The following is an 18,402-nucleotide window of genomic DNA, read 5'->3' on the forward strand; positions in this document are numbered from 1 at the left end:
TCTGCAAAAAAAAAAATATATATTATTTTTTATTCCCAATACAAAGGGGGTTGTGACTGATCAAATGTAGAGTGGCTTCATTGTATTTGGAGTTTGTGATAGTGTCAGTTATTTTATTAAAAATGCTTTGCGTTAAATGAAATGGTCTTTTAATTAGAAGGATGATTACTGGATTTTATTGTCATGTATTTGTTATAATTATCTTATTTATGTGGTGTCTCGAGTATGAATAGCAGGACACTTACAGTCCCTAATGGACTCCGTAGGACAATGATTTAATCGTTTGGGTGTGGTTAATAAAGTTCATGATGCAATGACATGCATTACAGAGCTCTCTGTGTGGTGTTCTCAGCCGACACGTGTTTCGTCGGGCAAACATTTTTTGCCGACTCGGGCGCCGCTAGGACGCACGAGTTGCTGCTCTGTCAAACGAGACCTCGGACACACACTCGTGTCTGGTCTCTTCGCTTCAATCGATTACCACTACACGTGTATCACACTTATACTTACTAAACATAACATTTCCTGGATCCGTTCACACTCTTTACTAGCGGCACTATTTTTTGTTGTGTGGATAATTAAGATTACCCTTCATGTCGTAACCTTGACTGATTCATCCCTCCTTTCTTTTCCACTTGTGATTCGTGTACCCAGCCGGGTTGGAATTATCACCGGCTGTGGGCAACCACCACGTTCATGCAACTTCTGTCAGCTCTGAAGAGTCGTGGGTTCATCTTTCCCCGACGAAACACGTGTCGGCTGGTTACGCTTCTCTAAGGATTAAAAAAAAATCTGTTTCATCTTAATAATTGTGTATATTTCGTTGTTCCTACTGTTGTCTTTACTGACTTTTAACTTGTGTGCACAGGATTGCTTGAAAATTGTTTTGTTGTAGGGTCTTCCCTACACACATTAAGGGGGCTATAAGGGTTTCCCCTTCCTGTTTAGCACCGTATTCACTTGTACATTCACATACTCAATACGCAAATTTGCCGAGCGCCAATTCTTCCTATATACTAATACCCTTTTCTAGTACTTGGTTATCTCTGTGTGGTGTGGTCATTTGCATGCAACCAGGCTGGGAAGGACGCTAAAACGACGAGATGGGGGCAGTTGACTGTAGGTGTATGTGGAGTCAAAGCGCCACTCCAGACAGTGCAAGGCTTTTGAAGTCGTAGGCCCTGCGGAAAGTTCAATCACAGTCAGCCCTGAAACTGCTGGTAAGGCCTAAAAAAGAGTTACTGCATCACCATATAACACCAAGCTTTCTAGCATATAGAATGAGAAACGCAGAAGGCAGCGAAAGCCAGGTGTAAAGTGCGCCAGAAGCATCCAGGTGCCAAGAAAATGCCAAAGGCAGTGAAATTCAGGTACGATACAGAAGGTTGAGAATGGCGACGATCATTTGCAGGAGACAAAACCTCTACTCACCGCCAATGAAGAAATTAGCCAGGGGCTGCTTCACCGCTAAGGTGTAGGAGCGTTGCCCCACTGCTCTCAGAGCAGGGAAAATAAAATGATAACGTAGTTATTTTATTTTTTGCTGGTTCAGGGCTCGGTTTGTGCGGGCCGGGGCTAGTGGCACCTGACTGCTTGGCCCGGCCGTCTTGGCATCGCAAGGCTGGGAGATGTGGCTGCAAGAGTATGAATACACTGTTGTGCATAGGCCAGGGAAAGATTAAAACCCCATTGACTACTTTTGACGAGTGCCAGTGCAGTGCAACGTCTAAAGTGGCTGAGGCTTATATTAACTTCATAGGCAAGCCAGGCATGCCTGCAGCTATTTTGTTCTAATAAATTCTTTCTGCTACAAATACAGATCGAGATATGCTTGTTCTCAAATACATTATTACCCAGCAAACCTTGGAAGAAACACACTTGACCTCTTATGGATGACTTTGGATATCAGACATTAAAAAATGTGAGAGAACTCTGTCACTCATCAAGGCATTACATTAAGAGAGTCTAGAATTGTCATTCCAGAGAGTTTGAGACAACAAGTCATTGAATTTGTCTCGAAGGGCTCTTTTCGTGGCAACAATGCCACGATGACTCTGGTGGGCTGAGTGTGGTTTCCTCAGCTTGATGAAAGAGAATTGAAAGCTTGTCATTTGTGTAACTGCTTGTCTCCCAAAACAACAAAGCATCCACTAGTTTTGTTTGACTTCCAGTGGCAGGTGTGAGAGAGGATTGCAGTTGATTTCTTTGGAGCCCTCAACAATGGACATCATCTCCTGGTAGTGATTGATAAATACTCCTGATTTAAACTTGCAGAAGACCGGTTGTCAACCACACAAGTCAAAGACATGAAATTACATTTTTGCAACATGGAGTGTTCCCTCCCTTTTCAAGTTTGACAATGGCCCGCCATTCAACAGTAGAGTTTAAAGATTTTCTCACTAACCTAAGTGTCAAACATCTGAAAAGTAGACCTCTCTGACCACAGGACAGTGGTAGTGTCGAACTATTCATGGGTACCCTAAAGAGTGTAGTTCCGGGTAATGCCCTAGAAGTAAGTGATTTCAAGTCAACTCTGTTCAACCCTTCGTGCTTACAGATCAACTCCCCATTCCACTACAGGTGAAAGCCCTGCCCTTGATGTTTGGGAGAGCCATGGGAACCAAGTTGCAGCATTGGACTACTAATAGGTCGACAGATGCTGACTAGATCCGTACAATGGACTCCTCTCACAAGTCTAGAATAAAGGCTTATGCTGATAAACACAGATGTGCTTGGTACATGCTTTTCTAGGAAGGTGACCAGGTTCTGGTCAAGCAAAAATGGAACTGCAAGCCTGAAGCACTGTTTGATGCTGTACCCCTGAGGGTTATGACGAGCAAAGGACATATGGTGACTGCTCAACATCCTAGAAACTCCATCACAAGAGACTTGTCGCACTTCAAGCACACGCTTTGATGCTCATCCGCTCCAGATGTCTGAAATGAGACCTGCCCGCCTGAGAGCCCAACTTATACACCTACCTTTGTATCCCATATGCCTGAAGTATGCCCTGCTTCTCCGACTCATCAACCTCAGCCCTGATCCTCCGCCTCATCAACCTCACACGACTAGATCTGGAAGGCTGCTTCAAGCACCTCGATGACTCATTGAGGAACTATAATGTATATATGTAATATTTATACTTTTTATTTAACAAACGGGAAGATTTAGTGTCTTGTGAGTATTAATAGCGGGACCCTTCTGGTCCCTAATGGACTCTGTAGGAGAATGACGTAATAGTTTGGGTGTGCCTGGGTGTGGTACATAAAGTTCATGATGTAGTGTGTGCAGTTTAACAGTTGCACTCTGAGGAATAAAGACGTGCACTACAGAGCTTCTTGTGTGGCGTGGTCATCTGCATGCGCCATGCTGGGGAGGACGCTATAATTTATTCAAATTCGGATTACTTTTTATTATGTGATTTTTGTAATGCTTTGCTCTTATGATCATTATATAATGTTCAGATAAGGCCATCATATCGCCATTGGATGTTGGCTGCCGAAAGAACGTTGCGAGTCAGAGTAGCATCTTGAATGCCAGCAGTCTTGATAAAACTGTCTGCTTGCAGCCCCTGCATGTATATTGTAAACAGTGGCTTTCTGCCCTCACCCTGAGTAAGAGGGCACAAGACTATTGGCATCTCAATAAAGTCTTTCAGACTTGGGAAGATGGTGGTCTGGACTTCTCTCTCTAGTTAGGGTAGTCAGCCTGAACCCTTGATCCCTACTAATTCTGACCTAAATTGTCCAGTGTTTGAGAATTTCTCACAGTTGTTATTGGTGATTCAAATTATGTGGTTCATTTTCACCTTGATGCCCTCAAGTAGCTTATAACACCTGCTTACTCTCCCAACATTAGGCTAATCTAGATTCTCCATCATAAAGGTGGCCTTTTAAGGGAATTTTTTCAATTAACATCCCAATGAAATAACAGTTATACGAGTCTTGTTTTGGTGCCAACTATTCTATTTTAACTAATCACTAGAAACCAATACAATTCAGTTAATTAGTGAAGAATAAATATTACTTGTTCCATTAATAACATATGAATACAAGGTCTTGTCATCACCATAGAACTATACAACATGACCTCTGAATATTAAGTATCAATACAGCTTTGTCCAATACAAACAAGAGTCCCGTTTGTAAGCTACCTTATTGATGGAGAAAATCTAATTTAATTTCTTAGCTTGGAACAGTACTGGAGAAATCACTTTGGTACTCTATTGTGTCAGGAAAATCAAAGCCTTAACCAGTACTGTCTTGTACTTCCTGCTTTGGGATGGTGAAGCACTTGTGAGGTGCATTTTTATAACTTAGTAATTAATGCAACCTTTCCTTGTTTGTGCTGAGTGGGTACATTCCACCTTTTCCACTCACAAACTCCTCAGTAGATTGAGAAACATAAAAGCTTCAATAAATAGCAAAAAAACATCTCCCAGATGAGGAATCTGGCCTGGAAATTTATATTTTTTAAACAAAGGGAATATATAAATTGAGTTAGCTTGATGCACACTCTCCCCAGAAACCCACTACCTTGAATAGGTATTGCCCCTTTCCCTGTAGAAAATTTACCTGTGGCAGCCTGGCTCGGGTCCCTCTAAACACATGGAGCTCATATGAAACCTGTGAGCTTACTTAGTATTCTTACCCCAGGGTCTTCTTCATCTACTCCAGATTCATGGAGAGTAGAACTCCATGCAGTGTAACTTATTCTGTTACTCCAAATATTCAATTATCTATAATTTTCACATTTTGTGTATAGTAAAAAAGGAGTTATTTTAACGTTATACTTTTTTCTATGTGTGACCTCATTTCAAAGTGTTTTCAGCAACTAATCCGTATAATCTGCCCATTTTTTGTTTTCCTATAACATAATTATTTCTAAGTTGTTTTAACTCTCCTGCTTTTAATTATAAACCTCAAGAGTTCCTCGGCATGTCCATTTCATAAATGACTTTCAATTTCCATCACTCAAAAGCCTCATCTCATTTTATCTAATATTCTAAGTAAGCTTGTAAGGAGCCTCCCATCCACCTTCCATTATCACATTTAATATATTTGGCCAATCTGTATTAATGGCTATTTCTCAAGTTCCCTTTGTTTCCATATCCCTGATATGGTACAATGATCTTTCAAATTACATGTTTACCTTTGTGACAACCATGTGTACACATAAAGATGAATGCATTATTGCAATTGATTTGAACTCTGGTGCCTACCTCTTGGGAATCTCTGCCTCATTCTGGCAGCAACAGAAATAGAACACTAGCAGCCGGAAAGCAAGTAAAAGTACTGCGCTCACACTCAAGCTTCTATGTCATACACCCGATTTTCAGGTGTTCATCTTCTTCACCATCTACAACTTGAATGTGTCTTTACAAAGGTTAACTCAGTACATTTTTGGGATCCAGCAGGTTTTTATATTCTGACCATGCTTTCCTTTTTAGCATTTGAAAGCTGTAGAAAATGTTCTTTACCAGTATTAAAAACTGTTCTTTTTATTAACCTGTTTTTAGTTGCTTGTCCACGGAAGGTCATTATTCACACCTTTGTCATTGGGTCAATAAATGTTCTTTATGCAGACCAGGCACTGAGGACTTCTGTAATAATCTCCTCCTTGCATAGGTGAAAGGGACCTCCAAACGACCTTGCAGGAGGCCAATGGTTTCCTCCTTGACTGCTAGTAACTGTGGAACACATTAATAAGCATGTTACAATAGTTATGATGGCCTCTTGTACAAATGCTTCTGTTCCGTAACAGAGGCTTAGTCACGTGACTTTAACTTGTATCTCTCAATGTGTGGACCTTGGAACAGGTGGGAGCCTCTCTGTATGGTAGGATCCCCCACCACATGATCCATTGTGGTGGAGCCAGCAGCCTCCTTGATCTTATCCATTGATTTAACCTTTTGTGCAATATCAATATAACAAAAGTCACAGATATCAGACCATAAGACCCATTATGAGGGCTTGCCGTGCCTATTGGGCATTCTGGTGTGTGTGGCTTCCTGCAACCTTTAAGTAAGTTTAGTGATAATCTCTTTCTTGCTCTCCGCCCATACAGACATAAGTTATTTTTGTGCAAAATTGCGTATAGTCTCCACTTTATTAAGGCACTTTTCTTTTTCAGCCCTTAGATTTTATTACTTTCGATTGTCTTTGCAACCACCTTAATCGTGTTGCAATCTATGCCACCCAGTGACTTCAAGGCGATGTGATGGCTACTTAGTTGCTTCCGACTTTTCTGTTTGACCTTTCTCTAAACAAGAGAAACCAGGAGCTTTTTAACCAGGCCCTACTCCCTAAACGTAAACTTGTTTAATAGACTGGCGTGCAGTTCCTAAGTGTGGGTGGGAGTGTTCAGGTTTGTGAAGTTCCCTCACAGACCTCGATGGATGTCATGCTTCATCATTGGGCCTGCTCCTCGTCGGGCTGGCGCTGCAATGCCCGATGGGCACCCGCGAAGGGGTTCGTTAGTGGAGATCTTTTGTTGATGAAACCGTTGGGTGCATATGGGTGTGTGGACTAGGTAGTGCAGTGTGTGCAAGGTGGTGTTTAAAATAGGTCTAGGGCAACCCAATTTTCTAAATTGTATTCCTCGGGTGCACTAACCTAACTAAAAGCAGGAAGCCCTAACTGGATACAATGGTCCTAAAGGGTCTGTGTGGTGCAAAAGGTCGACATGTTTCTTGCTTGAGGTAGCCCCTAGCGGGTCTAGTGGCAATTCATCTGGACCAAGAGTATTTAGAGAAATTATCTCAACTCTAACACTACCGCAATGCTGGTTCTGGAAGTGGCGAAATGCAGTAGTAACTAGCTTTGCAATTGAACACCAGGTCCGATTAACCCAGTGTTCTGTGACCTGAAAGAATGAAATAAACAGTTTTTAAAAAAGGAGGCAGAATCCCCGTGGCGTTTAGTTGTCAAAATGAACTCAAAGTGGGTCTGGCAGCGGTGAGATACTTGTTGACCAAATGGGTAACTCATTTCTATCACCTGTACTGTGCTTTAGTGTGCTTCTATATTAAAGATGATAAAAAAACAGGGGAGTGATTCTGTTCAGGAGTACAGAGGTGGGAATCCTAACTATATGCAAAACAAGATACCTCTGACACCATAGATCCAAATTTTCTTTTTCACCAGTTAGATTTTTTATTTATCCCTGGACTGTAACTGAATACTTGAAACGGTATTTTGTTTGTTTTTCACCAAGACATATTCACCCTATGCAGGACTCGCTAGACAATTACCTTCTTGCCTTATTTAGTATATAAGTTGTAAACAGAAAAACCTATTCAATACATGAAAACCATATTTACAGTAGACAGACATGTATACAATTTACAAACATAAAACATATTGATGCTACCAAGCACCAAAAGCTGTGCATTTCAACAGCCAAATGATAGTATTCAGGTCTCTACCTCAGTGGCGATGGTGGTTTTGGGGATCATGATAGCCCCTTGTGATTGTTCATACAATAATTGCAATCACCAGGCAGCTATCCAGGGAACAGACAAATCACAGTAATGTGAGCCTCAGTCTTCAGCACTACCTTGCCCGAAATGCCAGGCCTCCAAATACATCCTGGCTCGGGTGTGCTATGAACGCCAAGAGGGCCCCTGGCAGGACAGCCCCCAGACCCAAACAGCGCCCTGTGGTGACACCGGCCACTCCTACTTCTTACGAATTTTTCACTCCTGCTTAGCCGCAGCCACTGTTCCTCACAGAAGCATGTTCACCTCTTAAGTACCAGAAACGGAAAGGCCCTAAGAGTTAGGAAGTAGGATGCGCACTCTGGTCCTGTATCTTCTACTTCATTCAAGGTTGTTGTCTAATGAGATGCATATTTCGGCTGATAATCTCAAACCTCTGTCCCTGAGATAGATTTGAAATTCTCACCTCTTCCTGCAAGGCATGTTTTACTTTGCTTCAAGTTTGAGTCTGACAACTGGAAGGAAGATGGGAGAGAGGAGTCTCACAGTGATACCCAGACATGTTTAACTCGATGGGGCAAACTACATTTGGCTTGTCATAAGGGATTACTTATTGGAGCAGAATGCTGAGAAGCTTTATGAAAAAGCAGCGCAAGGTACAACTCAGCCAGAGGTATCTAAGGATTTGTCATGACTTTCAAAACTCTTTGCCACATTTCTACAATGCCCCCTTCAGGGGGAAAGTGTGCATCAAATTAAGATAATTGACAGGATGCTAGCCTTATTTGAAGCTTCACTGTGTACAACTGCTTCCTGTTCAATGTGTCTATGCCATCACACAGAAATGACACTTGACAGCTAAGAAATCTTTTAATTGGATTTGTTATTTAAATAAATGGCCGCTTTTAGGCTGTGTACTTTTCTTGTGGCATGTTTTCTTTACCCCCATAACGTATCCTGTGATTTATACAATGTATTATTTGAGATATGTTTTATCAGAAAATTCCTTAGTTCTTTCAGTTGTGTGTTAAATTACTTAAATTCCTTCACCATAATCTCTGTTGCTTATTTTGATTGAAGTGTTCATTTATCTGCATCTGCACCTTGTGATACACTGTTTACTACTGGTGTCTTCACTATTTATTGTACAGTTCTATGTATGGATGCGAAGTTGAGGTAAAGCTATTGTTTTCTTCAAGTTAGTAATACAAAATTGAAATAGGAAATGTTGAGTACTTCTTGGTTCATGCTTGTGGAAGTTGTCGCCTAAGGTTTTTCTTTCAAGGTTCATAAAAGAGGGAATTCTAAGCTTGTTTCGGACATTCTGGGAAAAAACTTTGGTCTTCTGGCTCCTATATCGAGCTGTCTGAGCATAGAAAATATTTTTAGGGCGAGATGTAATGGGGTATTTTGTGAGCCATTTTAAATTAGCTGAGCTGTACACTCGCACAAAATGCTGTATTGGCATACTAATCTGCAAAAATGTATTTGGCAGTACAGATGGATTCGCTGGGGAGGGTGCACTGTTCTATGAAAGAGGTTTACTGTTAAAGAAGCAATCCGTTGTACATTTTACACAATGCCACATTTAAATGTGCACTGTCACAAATGCAATTCAACCTTCATCACTTAATTCAGCTGAATAGTCTTATTCCCTCTTAGTTAATATTGCTCTTGTTTGTTGTTTTAAAATTCCTTTGTAAAACTACTTATTTATATTTCTAGTTCCCTGGTTGATCTTCATGCATTTACCTTCACCTGTTGTTACTTTACAGTGGCAATGCTGTCCTCAGCACCACCTCGTGATGTAATAATTGAAGTTGAAGACACAAAGCCACTACTTGCCTCTCAGGTAATGTTCACTGGTTACTTCTGTCCTTGCACTCTAATACTTACACCCACAATGTGTATCATTTTTAGAAGATACATCTTTGCTTCTGCAATTCATTCACTAACATTTGCTTTTCCCAACCCATCAACTAAAGCTACTGTAGCATTTCTGTGTACGTGTTTTAAGAATTATCTGTTGGTTTTGTTTTAATTTGTAACGTATTGTATTATCAAAAAAGAAATCCGCTGTGAAACTCCCCTATGTTTCAGGCCATGGACTACTTTTTTGATCATGGATGAATGGTTGGGCATTCATATCTAACAGTTTTGAGCAATCTGCTCCTTTGATCTTTTCTCTCAAAGTTCAAATCCAGTGCCTTCAAAATAGATGCATTAAATCAACAGCTTATTAATACTAATTGGCAATCGAGAAATAAAGACTGGACTTGCTACAGTGTCTACATTAAGTTGTCAAAAATGGATGGCAACAGTAGGTCTGCTGACTCTTGGTGTATACTGATAATATACTTTGCAATTGACTTGTTGAAAGGGGCAATAAGCACCACACACCTTGCAGTATCTTCAAGATGCTAAAATGTTGATGTACCAAAAATGCCAGTCATGTTAACCCACATAGCGAATGAGAGACTATGAGATGGAGACTGTTGAAGACATGCTTTCCACATATCTATGGCATAGGGGAGAGAAATATGTAAAAGATACAGCCTTGAGTTTCTTGTGCAAATACAAAATGAGATCAGTATATGGAGACCTTGAATACAAGAGTTTCTAAATCCATATTCCTTGCATTGAGCACTCAAGCCCGCGGCAACTCTCACAACAATGAAAGCCATTGATTCTTCATTTCTTGAGCAGGAGTCTTCTGCTTCAACACTTGCAGTGGCTGATTCACCTAATGCCGACTGGACTTGTACAGGCAATGTGGTCTGAAGGCCACTACTGTTTTTTTTTTTTATTTGATTAAACCTGGTTGTATTTTTTGTTCCTCCTCGGAGCTTGTTGTACACCCATGTTTGAGGCATTAAATAAGTAACTTTCAGAAGCATGAACATGTGGTGGCAATCCATCTACAGACACCTTACTTCAAGAAAGTCACTTAGTGCAGATAACCATTCTTGCTTTTCCAACTGTTTATTGAGTGTTATTTCTCGCCCACTATCTGAGTGGTAGCTATCTCATGTTAATTGATTTGAGATTTCCAGTTTAAATGTGTGCATCATTTACTAGCGAGTTTCTGGGAGTACTACAATCTGCATGAAAATTGAAGGTACGTATTTCATAGACTGGTTTCTGTTGAGCGGCCCTAAATGCATGCACGGTTGTAGTTTCCACAGCATTGTATATGAGGATCCAAGTCATCCGCAGCCATTCAAACTAGGAAAAACTCTAATTGATCAGACCCAGTCCAAAGCCAGTGCATGCTTTCTTTTTTATAAACCAGAAGCCTTGATTTGTTCCCAGCCTCTTTGACTAAAGCAGGATTGTGTATTACATCCAGGAGGGTACCATTTACCAAATCAGTTTTAGTCTGTTTTAATATTTTTAAGTGCTAGGAATTTGCTCTACTTGGGTGCTAAATAACATGCACATGCTGTCAGTAGATGCTCTGACAATAATATCATAACCCTAAGTTATGATCTGTCACATTCAGGTCCTCTCTGAACGGCTTAGACGTTCGGTTTGAAAATTATTCAAGGCATTTGTTTACCAATACATAGATGAAGATATAAATATTTTGTAGCTACTTCCTTTTATTACCGTATATTCAAACATGCATTTGCTGCAGTCTGAGCCTGTTTGTGAGCCTCTTTCAACTGTATATGTTTAATATCTTGACTATGCCCTGGATGCGTGTCAACTGGTTTTAGATGGTTGGCCAAATCCTATACCCTGTTCATCTCGTGGGTACCTAACTTCCTGATTGCTAGATCTTTAAATCTTTGTTAATGTAAAGACACCTTTGCAGGAAAGGATGCATGTTCTAAGGTGTATAAGAAGACTGGGCAATCCAATGATTTGTCCATTGCAGGAATACTAGCTATTCATCAGTTTTATCTGTGAACAGAATTCATTGTCATGCAAAACAACACCTCTTCCTCCCTTCCTTTGGTATCTAAACCTATATGCGTGAAGGTGAAAAACTTCATAGCATCTCAGTATTTTGATATTGTATTTAATAACTTAATACTGGGTTTCAGTTTCACATAACTAATTTAATTCCTGTACTCTAAAATAATAACTGTTTCATGGTCAATGGAATTCAGTGGAATCTCATTTTGAGCCAGTAAGCTTGAAGCGACATTCGAGACATTTTTTTTGTCTCACAGCTGTACTAAGGGATGCTTGCGCGTTTGCCTTCCTCCTATGGCAGATCACATATTATCCAGGCTACAGGAAACCCAAATGTATCTTTTGATTGTAGGTTTCTGGTCTATTTTAGTTGATGGGTAGATTGTGATGTTGCAAGTCATGGAGTGCACCTTGTCAAGTCTCTATACATTGTACCAGCATTTTTACCTAGATCCCAGCTTACCTTTTTCCATATTTTCAACAGGCATCCATATTCTGCCAAGCAGGTGGAATTCTTTAGGGAGGTGAATGCGCAGAAGTACATTCCAATATTCTGTGTGCTGGTGGCTGTTAGAATAATGTACTCATTCCTCACTTTAAGTAGACTAATTGTATGTCTTCTTGGAAACTATTCTTTGTAGTCTGCAATAAATTTGGGCTGATCTGTTGAATAGGAGTGTCATGCAATGGCAATGCGGCCATACTTTATGTAATGTTTTGCAGTATTATTAGTGCAGGAAGTTACTCAGGCACCAGTAGTATGTGAATTTAATGAAGCTTGATGGAATTCACCAGTGAAAGTACAGAACTCCACTGGACATTTTGTGCCTTCCACAACATGCCTAACTTGTAAATTGCTGACAAGAATATTTTCATTCCCATACATTTTTAAACATGTAATCTTAATTATTGTATTTGGTAATGATGTCAATAAATATATTTTGGGACCCTTCCATTTTGAATGAAAAATGTTGCAATTATCTTGCAGTTTGTAGAGGTAAATATCGGAACATACATAAAATGCATTCTTACAACCTTGAGTGCAGTTAAAATAATTCCAATTTCTGCAATTTCTTTGATCAACTGAAAAGCAATTGTTTTATATTGCTTCTTCATCACTAGGCAAGATGTGCCTTATTTGAGTCTTGGAGTCAGGAGTGGTATTTGGTCTTTTAGACCAATAGTTGTTGCAGTAGTCTTCAATGTGGTCTTCCAACCACGTGTCATATAATGTCCTTTATCACATCACTTGTCACTTTCAGTCGTTTTGCAAAGTATCACATCACCGTTTCACTGAAATGCATGCAGACCATCTGTTGGTAAAGATGTTAATCACCAATTGTAGACAATATCTAACAAAATCACTTGACACAGTCTGTTTTTCACAACCACTTTCATATAGTGGAAGATCAATTTGAAGACCACTGTATGTTGCTCAGAGAAATGTAAGTCCTCTAGAACTGAAGTGGTAAATTCTTCAACTGGAAAGAGAACAGACATTGTTACATTTTGAATAGCATAAGTCATAAATACCAATAATGTAGGAATTTCACAAATTACATTCCAATTTCTAGTTTTTGGGCGGTATGTCAACAGCACTCAGCAAAATGACTTCTCCAACAACAGTGCATGTATGTATTTAAGTGACTGCATGTCGACGACCTAATCTGGGCTTTAGGTGCTTCCGTGGTAAAGGTTTAACTTCTTTTTGGTTTTTCTTCTGTAGAGAGATTTTGGAGAGAAAGATGCTCTTATAATGAGTACGGTATGTCAAAATTATCAAACTACAGCGTCTCTTCCAGTTCTTCTCAGCTTCTCTAAAACCTTCCTTTATGTCTATTGTAAGCCATTTGAACCAACTGTTCAATGGTTTCAACCACTTGGCTGAAAAGTGCATGTCTGAAACTTTGGCAGAGTGTTTTCTTTGAACAATCGGGTTGGCTATTTTTATAGCAGTTTATTATTGCTATGTTATGACTCAAACATTTTAAAATCATAGGAAAAGTAATATATGCAGAAGATAGCGATGGATTTAAAATTAAATATAAAATCTGTTTTCTTTACCCTGTAAGCATGTTTAAGACTAAAATGCATAGAGATGGAGATAGTCAGGTAAATGCAAAAAACATCAGATTTTTTATGATGGTCTTAAAATCCTAAAACATCTTACTAGGTGAATGTTATATATATTCTGGTGATATTGCCAAATGAGATATCTTGAAGGAATTGCAAAAGTATTAGTTAGCCTTTGTCTTTTATAGCTCTGTCTCTCCAAAATCTCACTTTGTAATTTTTGTGTAATTTTTAATGCTCTCACCCAACAGTACTTGGCTTATGGGTCATTGAGTAGCAATTCCATTTAATAATTGATAGAGCACATACAATTCTTAACTCTGTGGTTTCCATCATAAGTAACTATTATAGTAATAGAAATTAATGTTTTAATATAATGGTAGACCGTTATTAAGCAATGGTTTTTATAAAATGTGAAATTGAAAGCATGTGTCTGCTTACCATACCTCCAAATAACTGTAAAAAAAGATGGCTGATTTAGAGTAATGCACACACCTGGAGTTTCCTAACTGTAGGGAAACTGATAGCTGCAGTTTTATTACATACCTCATTCTTTAAAGCGCAATTTGGTATTGGAAGAGAGAAATCCGCTTGCATTTAAAGTGCTCATACTTGCATAAACCATTACTTTGACTTAATGAAAGAACTGTTGGTTATCTTACCAAAATCACAAATTAAAAAAAGAGTAGGAGATCCAGTTAAACCTGTACTAAAAACAGTGATTCGAAACGTTCAAGCATATATACATGCAATTCAGCATTTCGCAGGAGCTATTCACAAAGTACCTTAAACCAAACGTATAATAAAACTGTAGTTTACAGGCAGGTTTTGCTTCAGACTCAATTTCCGGTTTACTTTTCTTTCCTAAATGTCATAAAAGAGGAATTGGTTCCATTCAAAACCCTGCTTTCCACCCTTCCAGTTTGAAATGTTACTCTGGGGACATGAGTCGACACTACGACTCATATGTGGTACTAGTACATGTTGAACGAGAGACTGACTGTGCAGTAGCATAACATTTTCCACAATTTGTATATGAATGTTCATACAAGTGAAAAGCCAGCAATGAAGAAAATCCGTCAAGCAGTGAGGCCTTTACCACAATTAATTCTATGTACTTGACTGGTCTCAGGTACCCTTAGACTGTGAATAAGAGTCCGGTCTCAGGTACCCTTAGACTGTGAATAAGAGTCCAAGAGATAAACCTTGTGGAAAGAAGAGAAAAGAGGCCTAACCAAGATTATCATTATTATCCACAGTGTTGCCTCTAAAATGAATAGCCACTGTTTGACCAATGGATGACATTTATTTTTAGCAGGCCAATCAATCTCTACTAATGTGATAATTGGGACCTTTAAGATAATTCATATGTTCACATATGTCAGCACTTTATGCAAATAGTTCAAGCTTTCTCTTAAAAACCAGCACATTTTTGAAGATCCATTTTGCAACCGTAATTTATAATAAAAACATTCTTAGAAATAAAATATTTCTTGGTTTTATGCCAAAGGATGCAGAAGAAACACATATTGCAATGTATCTACAGAGAAGCATTAAATTAAAATTAAAAATATGCTTTTCCAAGTAGTGTAACCCATAAAATAATGCCCCTTTCATGTAGGCCATCCAAAATCTAGGCCAGACAAAGTTTACATGAGTATTTAATGCAAACTCCTCTTTTTCTGTTAGGCAGTACACAGTGTTGTAGCTAAAAGAAGTCTTTTATTCTTCTAATTTAAATGGTGTGCCAGTTTTCAGTCATGAGCTGAAAGATGAGCAACCCCTGATCAAAGAACTCACTATGTAACTAATCTTGCTCCAGTAAAGACTTAGAAACCTGTATGAAATACCAACGTGTATCAAATATATTACTTGCACGACTTATAAAAAAAAATGTTTTCCGAATATCAGAATTAACCAATGTTATTTATCTGTAATCACATATGTAATTTTAATTAGACCCTGAAATATATTCCACACAGAAAACATTACCATTCCCTCATGCAGTAGCCAACGATAAGTTCCACCATGTTCTCTCCAAGTCTTGTTACTTGCCAGGATGACATTAAAAACCTTTCAGTGACTAGCACCGGCAAGCCGCCTCTATAAAAGCCAGGACTTTAATCTGCCAATAAGTGTTCCAAATGTACCTTCAGGTAATAAGTACCTGTTCTAAAATGAAAAGTCCATTCTTATGTGTGAGGCAAGATGAAAGTGAAAAGCCTGTCAATGCTTATAATATCTCCACCGGGAGATTGCTTAAGGAAATTGGTAACCCAATGGAAATAGCTGTATTAACAAATTGGCTCATTAATTGAAGGGCCAATGCTGAACAGAAGATGTGTAACTAAAGCACACAGCAAAGATTTCCTAGATTCCTCCAACAGAGACCAGCATGTTGCCTTCGCACCAACTCTGCTGCACTTAGTTGCAGTTAAGATAAAAGAAAAGGAAGTTACACTTAAAGTATTTTGAAATTTTTTGAAAGACTTTAAGATATAAAATTATACTAGAATTTACAAATGCAGTATATTTTGTGAATAACTCATTGGAGCCTATATATAAAATATTTTCTTTAGCTCCTGTACCTTGAAGGCCTTTAAATTTGGCACTGGTTACCATTACATAGAATACAGATCCAATATTTCAAGAAATGCAGCTCGACAAATGTTCATTCTTTTCAGTTTGTGGTATGTAATAAATTACACATACATTTCTAATTGGGGCCTCCTGTTAACGAAGCAGGTAAGCAGTTTCTGGTGGCATTTGAATCCTTTTTTCCTCTACTTTGAATAATGATAAATCTATTCCACTTTGAATTACTGATATTTCTTTCACTGTGCCGATACTACTAATTCGTGCCCTTTTTTATTACATTCATAATTTGACTCACTTTTTTATCCTGCTTTTTTTCCTTTGCTGTATATTTCCACAATGGATTCATTAAATCAGCTCAAAGAAAAGGTAATGCATTTTATATTTTTCTTGAATTAGTTTAAAGCTATAATTATTTGCATATTTCCTGCAACTGTTCCCACAGGTCTCTCTGAAAATGTATTTCTGCTGGATATTTACTACTAGCACATTCTAAAGATTAAACCGTAATATTTGCCGGACTGAACCTTCAGGAATTATGAACATAGTTGAATGCATAAGACAGACCTGAAGTGCTGCTGCTTTTCTTTGCCAATAATAGCATCATTCTGAATATATGATGAACTAATGATGCCTGGTCTTTAGTTATTAATTGGGCAGTGCTAATGAGGGGTCTTTGGAGCTTGAATTGATTTGTGCTAAAGACGGACATGAGATCGACCTTTCCCACATCTGTCATTTTAAGATTTTGTGCTTGAAGATGGATCATTTCTACCTTAGACCACCTGGCTGTGGGGATTCTCATGCTTGCTGAATTTGCTGCTAGGGACAGAGGCCTTGACAGTTCCAAGTATTGGGTCTACATGGACCCATTCTCTGGTAAGTGAAGGACTGGCAGAGGAAGCTTTCCCTCCAATTCTAGGGCTCTCAAAATAGTGATCCATACAGTGCCATGCTCCTCTTTCAGGTGAGTACTCCCTTTCAAAAGACATTCCTCAAAAGAGGGCCATCCTAAGTTTAAATAGGATAGAAAATGCTATCAATATACCAGCATTTACCTAAATCTGCACTAATCTCATTTCATAAGGGGTGGCCTAAGGGGTGGCTCTGTGTCTATTGATTCAGTGATTAGCATAGGTGTCTGGAGAAGCACTAGAAGCTCTATAGCACATACAATGCAGATCTTTGCTTTCTCCCCCTTCTTCTGATGATCTTGGCCTTTCTTTTCTAAATTCGCAATCTGACTTTTTTCCAATTCAATAAAATGGAATTTTATCCAGGTGTAGCTGTTCTTCTGCACCCTCATGACAAAGAAGTACACTATGAAATTTTGTAATTAAGGGGTTTGATAGGTTCATAGTTTAATACAAAAGACACACAATTGATGGACGGAATGCAGAACAAATCAAAAACATTCACCCCCAGTCAAAAGATCTGGGTTAAATCCATCATTCTTTTGCTTACCATGCCACCCCAGTTTAGACCTGGCTATATGCAAATCAGTCTTGACCCTGTGCCTCATGGGAACAGTCCAGCCCGAACTGCCAAGCCAGGTCCTCCCTGGACCGGAAACAAGCATCCGGTTTTGGGGTTTCCAGTCCAGGGAGGACCTGGCTTGGCAGTTCGGGCTGGACTGTTGCCATGAGGCACAGGGTAAAGACTGATTTGCATATGGCTGGGTTCAAACTGGAACGGCATGGTGAGCAAAAAAACGATGGATTTAGGCCCAGATCTCTGTACTGGGGTGAATGTATGACATTGTTCTGCATTCTGTCCATCAACTGTTGTTTTTGTCATAGATTAATACGCCAGACTCTGTTCTGCATCTAAATTCAGAGGTGTATGTTCTTCCACTCCTTGGAGGAAAGTAGTGTTCCACAAGAAGGTGTAATCCAACATATGAAACTTGTATCCAGAGTGGTAGAATAAAATCGTATTCATTAGAACATTATATACACTGAGTGTGTATCTCTCACTCTCTCACTCTCTCAATATATATATATATATGTGTGGGTGTGTATGTATGTCCAAGCCCAACTTGCAGATACAAACGGGTCTGACACAGCAAGGGAAAATTCTTAAGTGGATTTATTACCAATAAATTATCTCTGCGCATAGTTTCTGGATTAGTGAAACACAGTGGCAGACGGGATTCAGCCTGATGGCTTTCTTCAGTGCTGGTCTCACTTGCAGGTCTTCTCACCTGGGGTCCATATCACTGATGATTAGTCCACTCCCACTGGAGTGATGGCTTGACCCCGCCTCTGCCTTAAAGGCGTTATGATGTATCTGACGACTACACCATGCACTTTGATTCAGACCGCTGCGTGGTGGTATGCCTTTGCCGATGCGAAAGTCCAATAAGTAATGAGAAC

The 18,402-nt window shown here is 39.2% G+C and overlaps 1 protein-coding gene across 5 annotated transcripts in view; it reads left to right on the top strand.

Moving 5' to 3' along the window:
• MYOF (myoferlin) overlaps window positions 1-18,402 on the top strand; it is a 591,005-nt gene that overhangs the window by 438,376 nt on the left and 134,227 nt on the right. For 2 of the 5 annotated variants that reach the window (XM_085606127.1, XM_085606129.1), the window contains 2 exons: window positions 9,214-9,290; window positions 13,086-13,124. In XM_085606127.1, coding sequence (XP_085462253.1) covers window positions 9,214-9,290; window positions 13,086-13,124 — 116 coding nt within the window. Of the gene's footprint in view, window positions 1-9,213; window positions 9,291-12,933; window positions 12,991-13,085; window positions 13,125-16,384; window positions 16,397-18,402 lie in introns of all 5 variants that reach the window. The other 3 variants (XM_085606128.1, XM_085606130.1, XM_085606131.1) reach the window with 2 other exon arrangements.

The sequence above is a fragment of the Triturus cristatus genome, chromosome 1_2 (genome assembly GCF_964204655.1).
Source record: "Triturus cristatus chromosome 1_2, aTriCri1.1, whole genome shotgun sequence".
NCBI classification, from domain to species: Eukaryota; Metazoa; Chordata; class Amphibia; order Caudata; family Salamandridae; genus Triturus; species Triturus cristatus.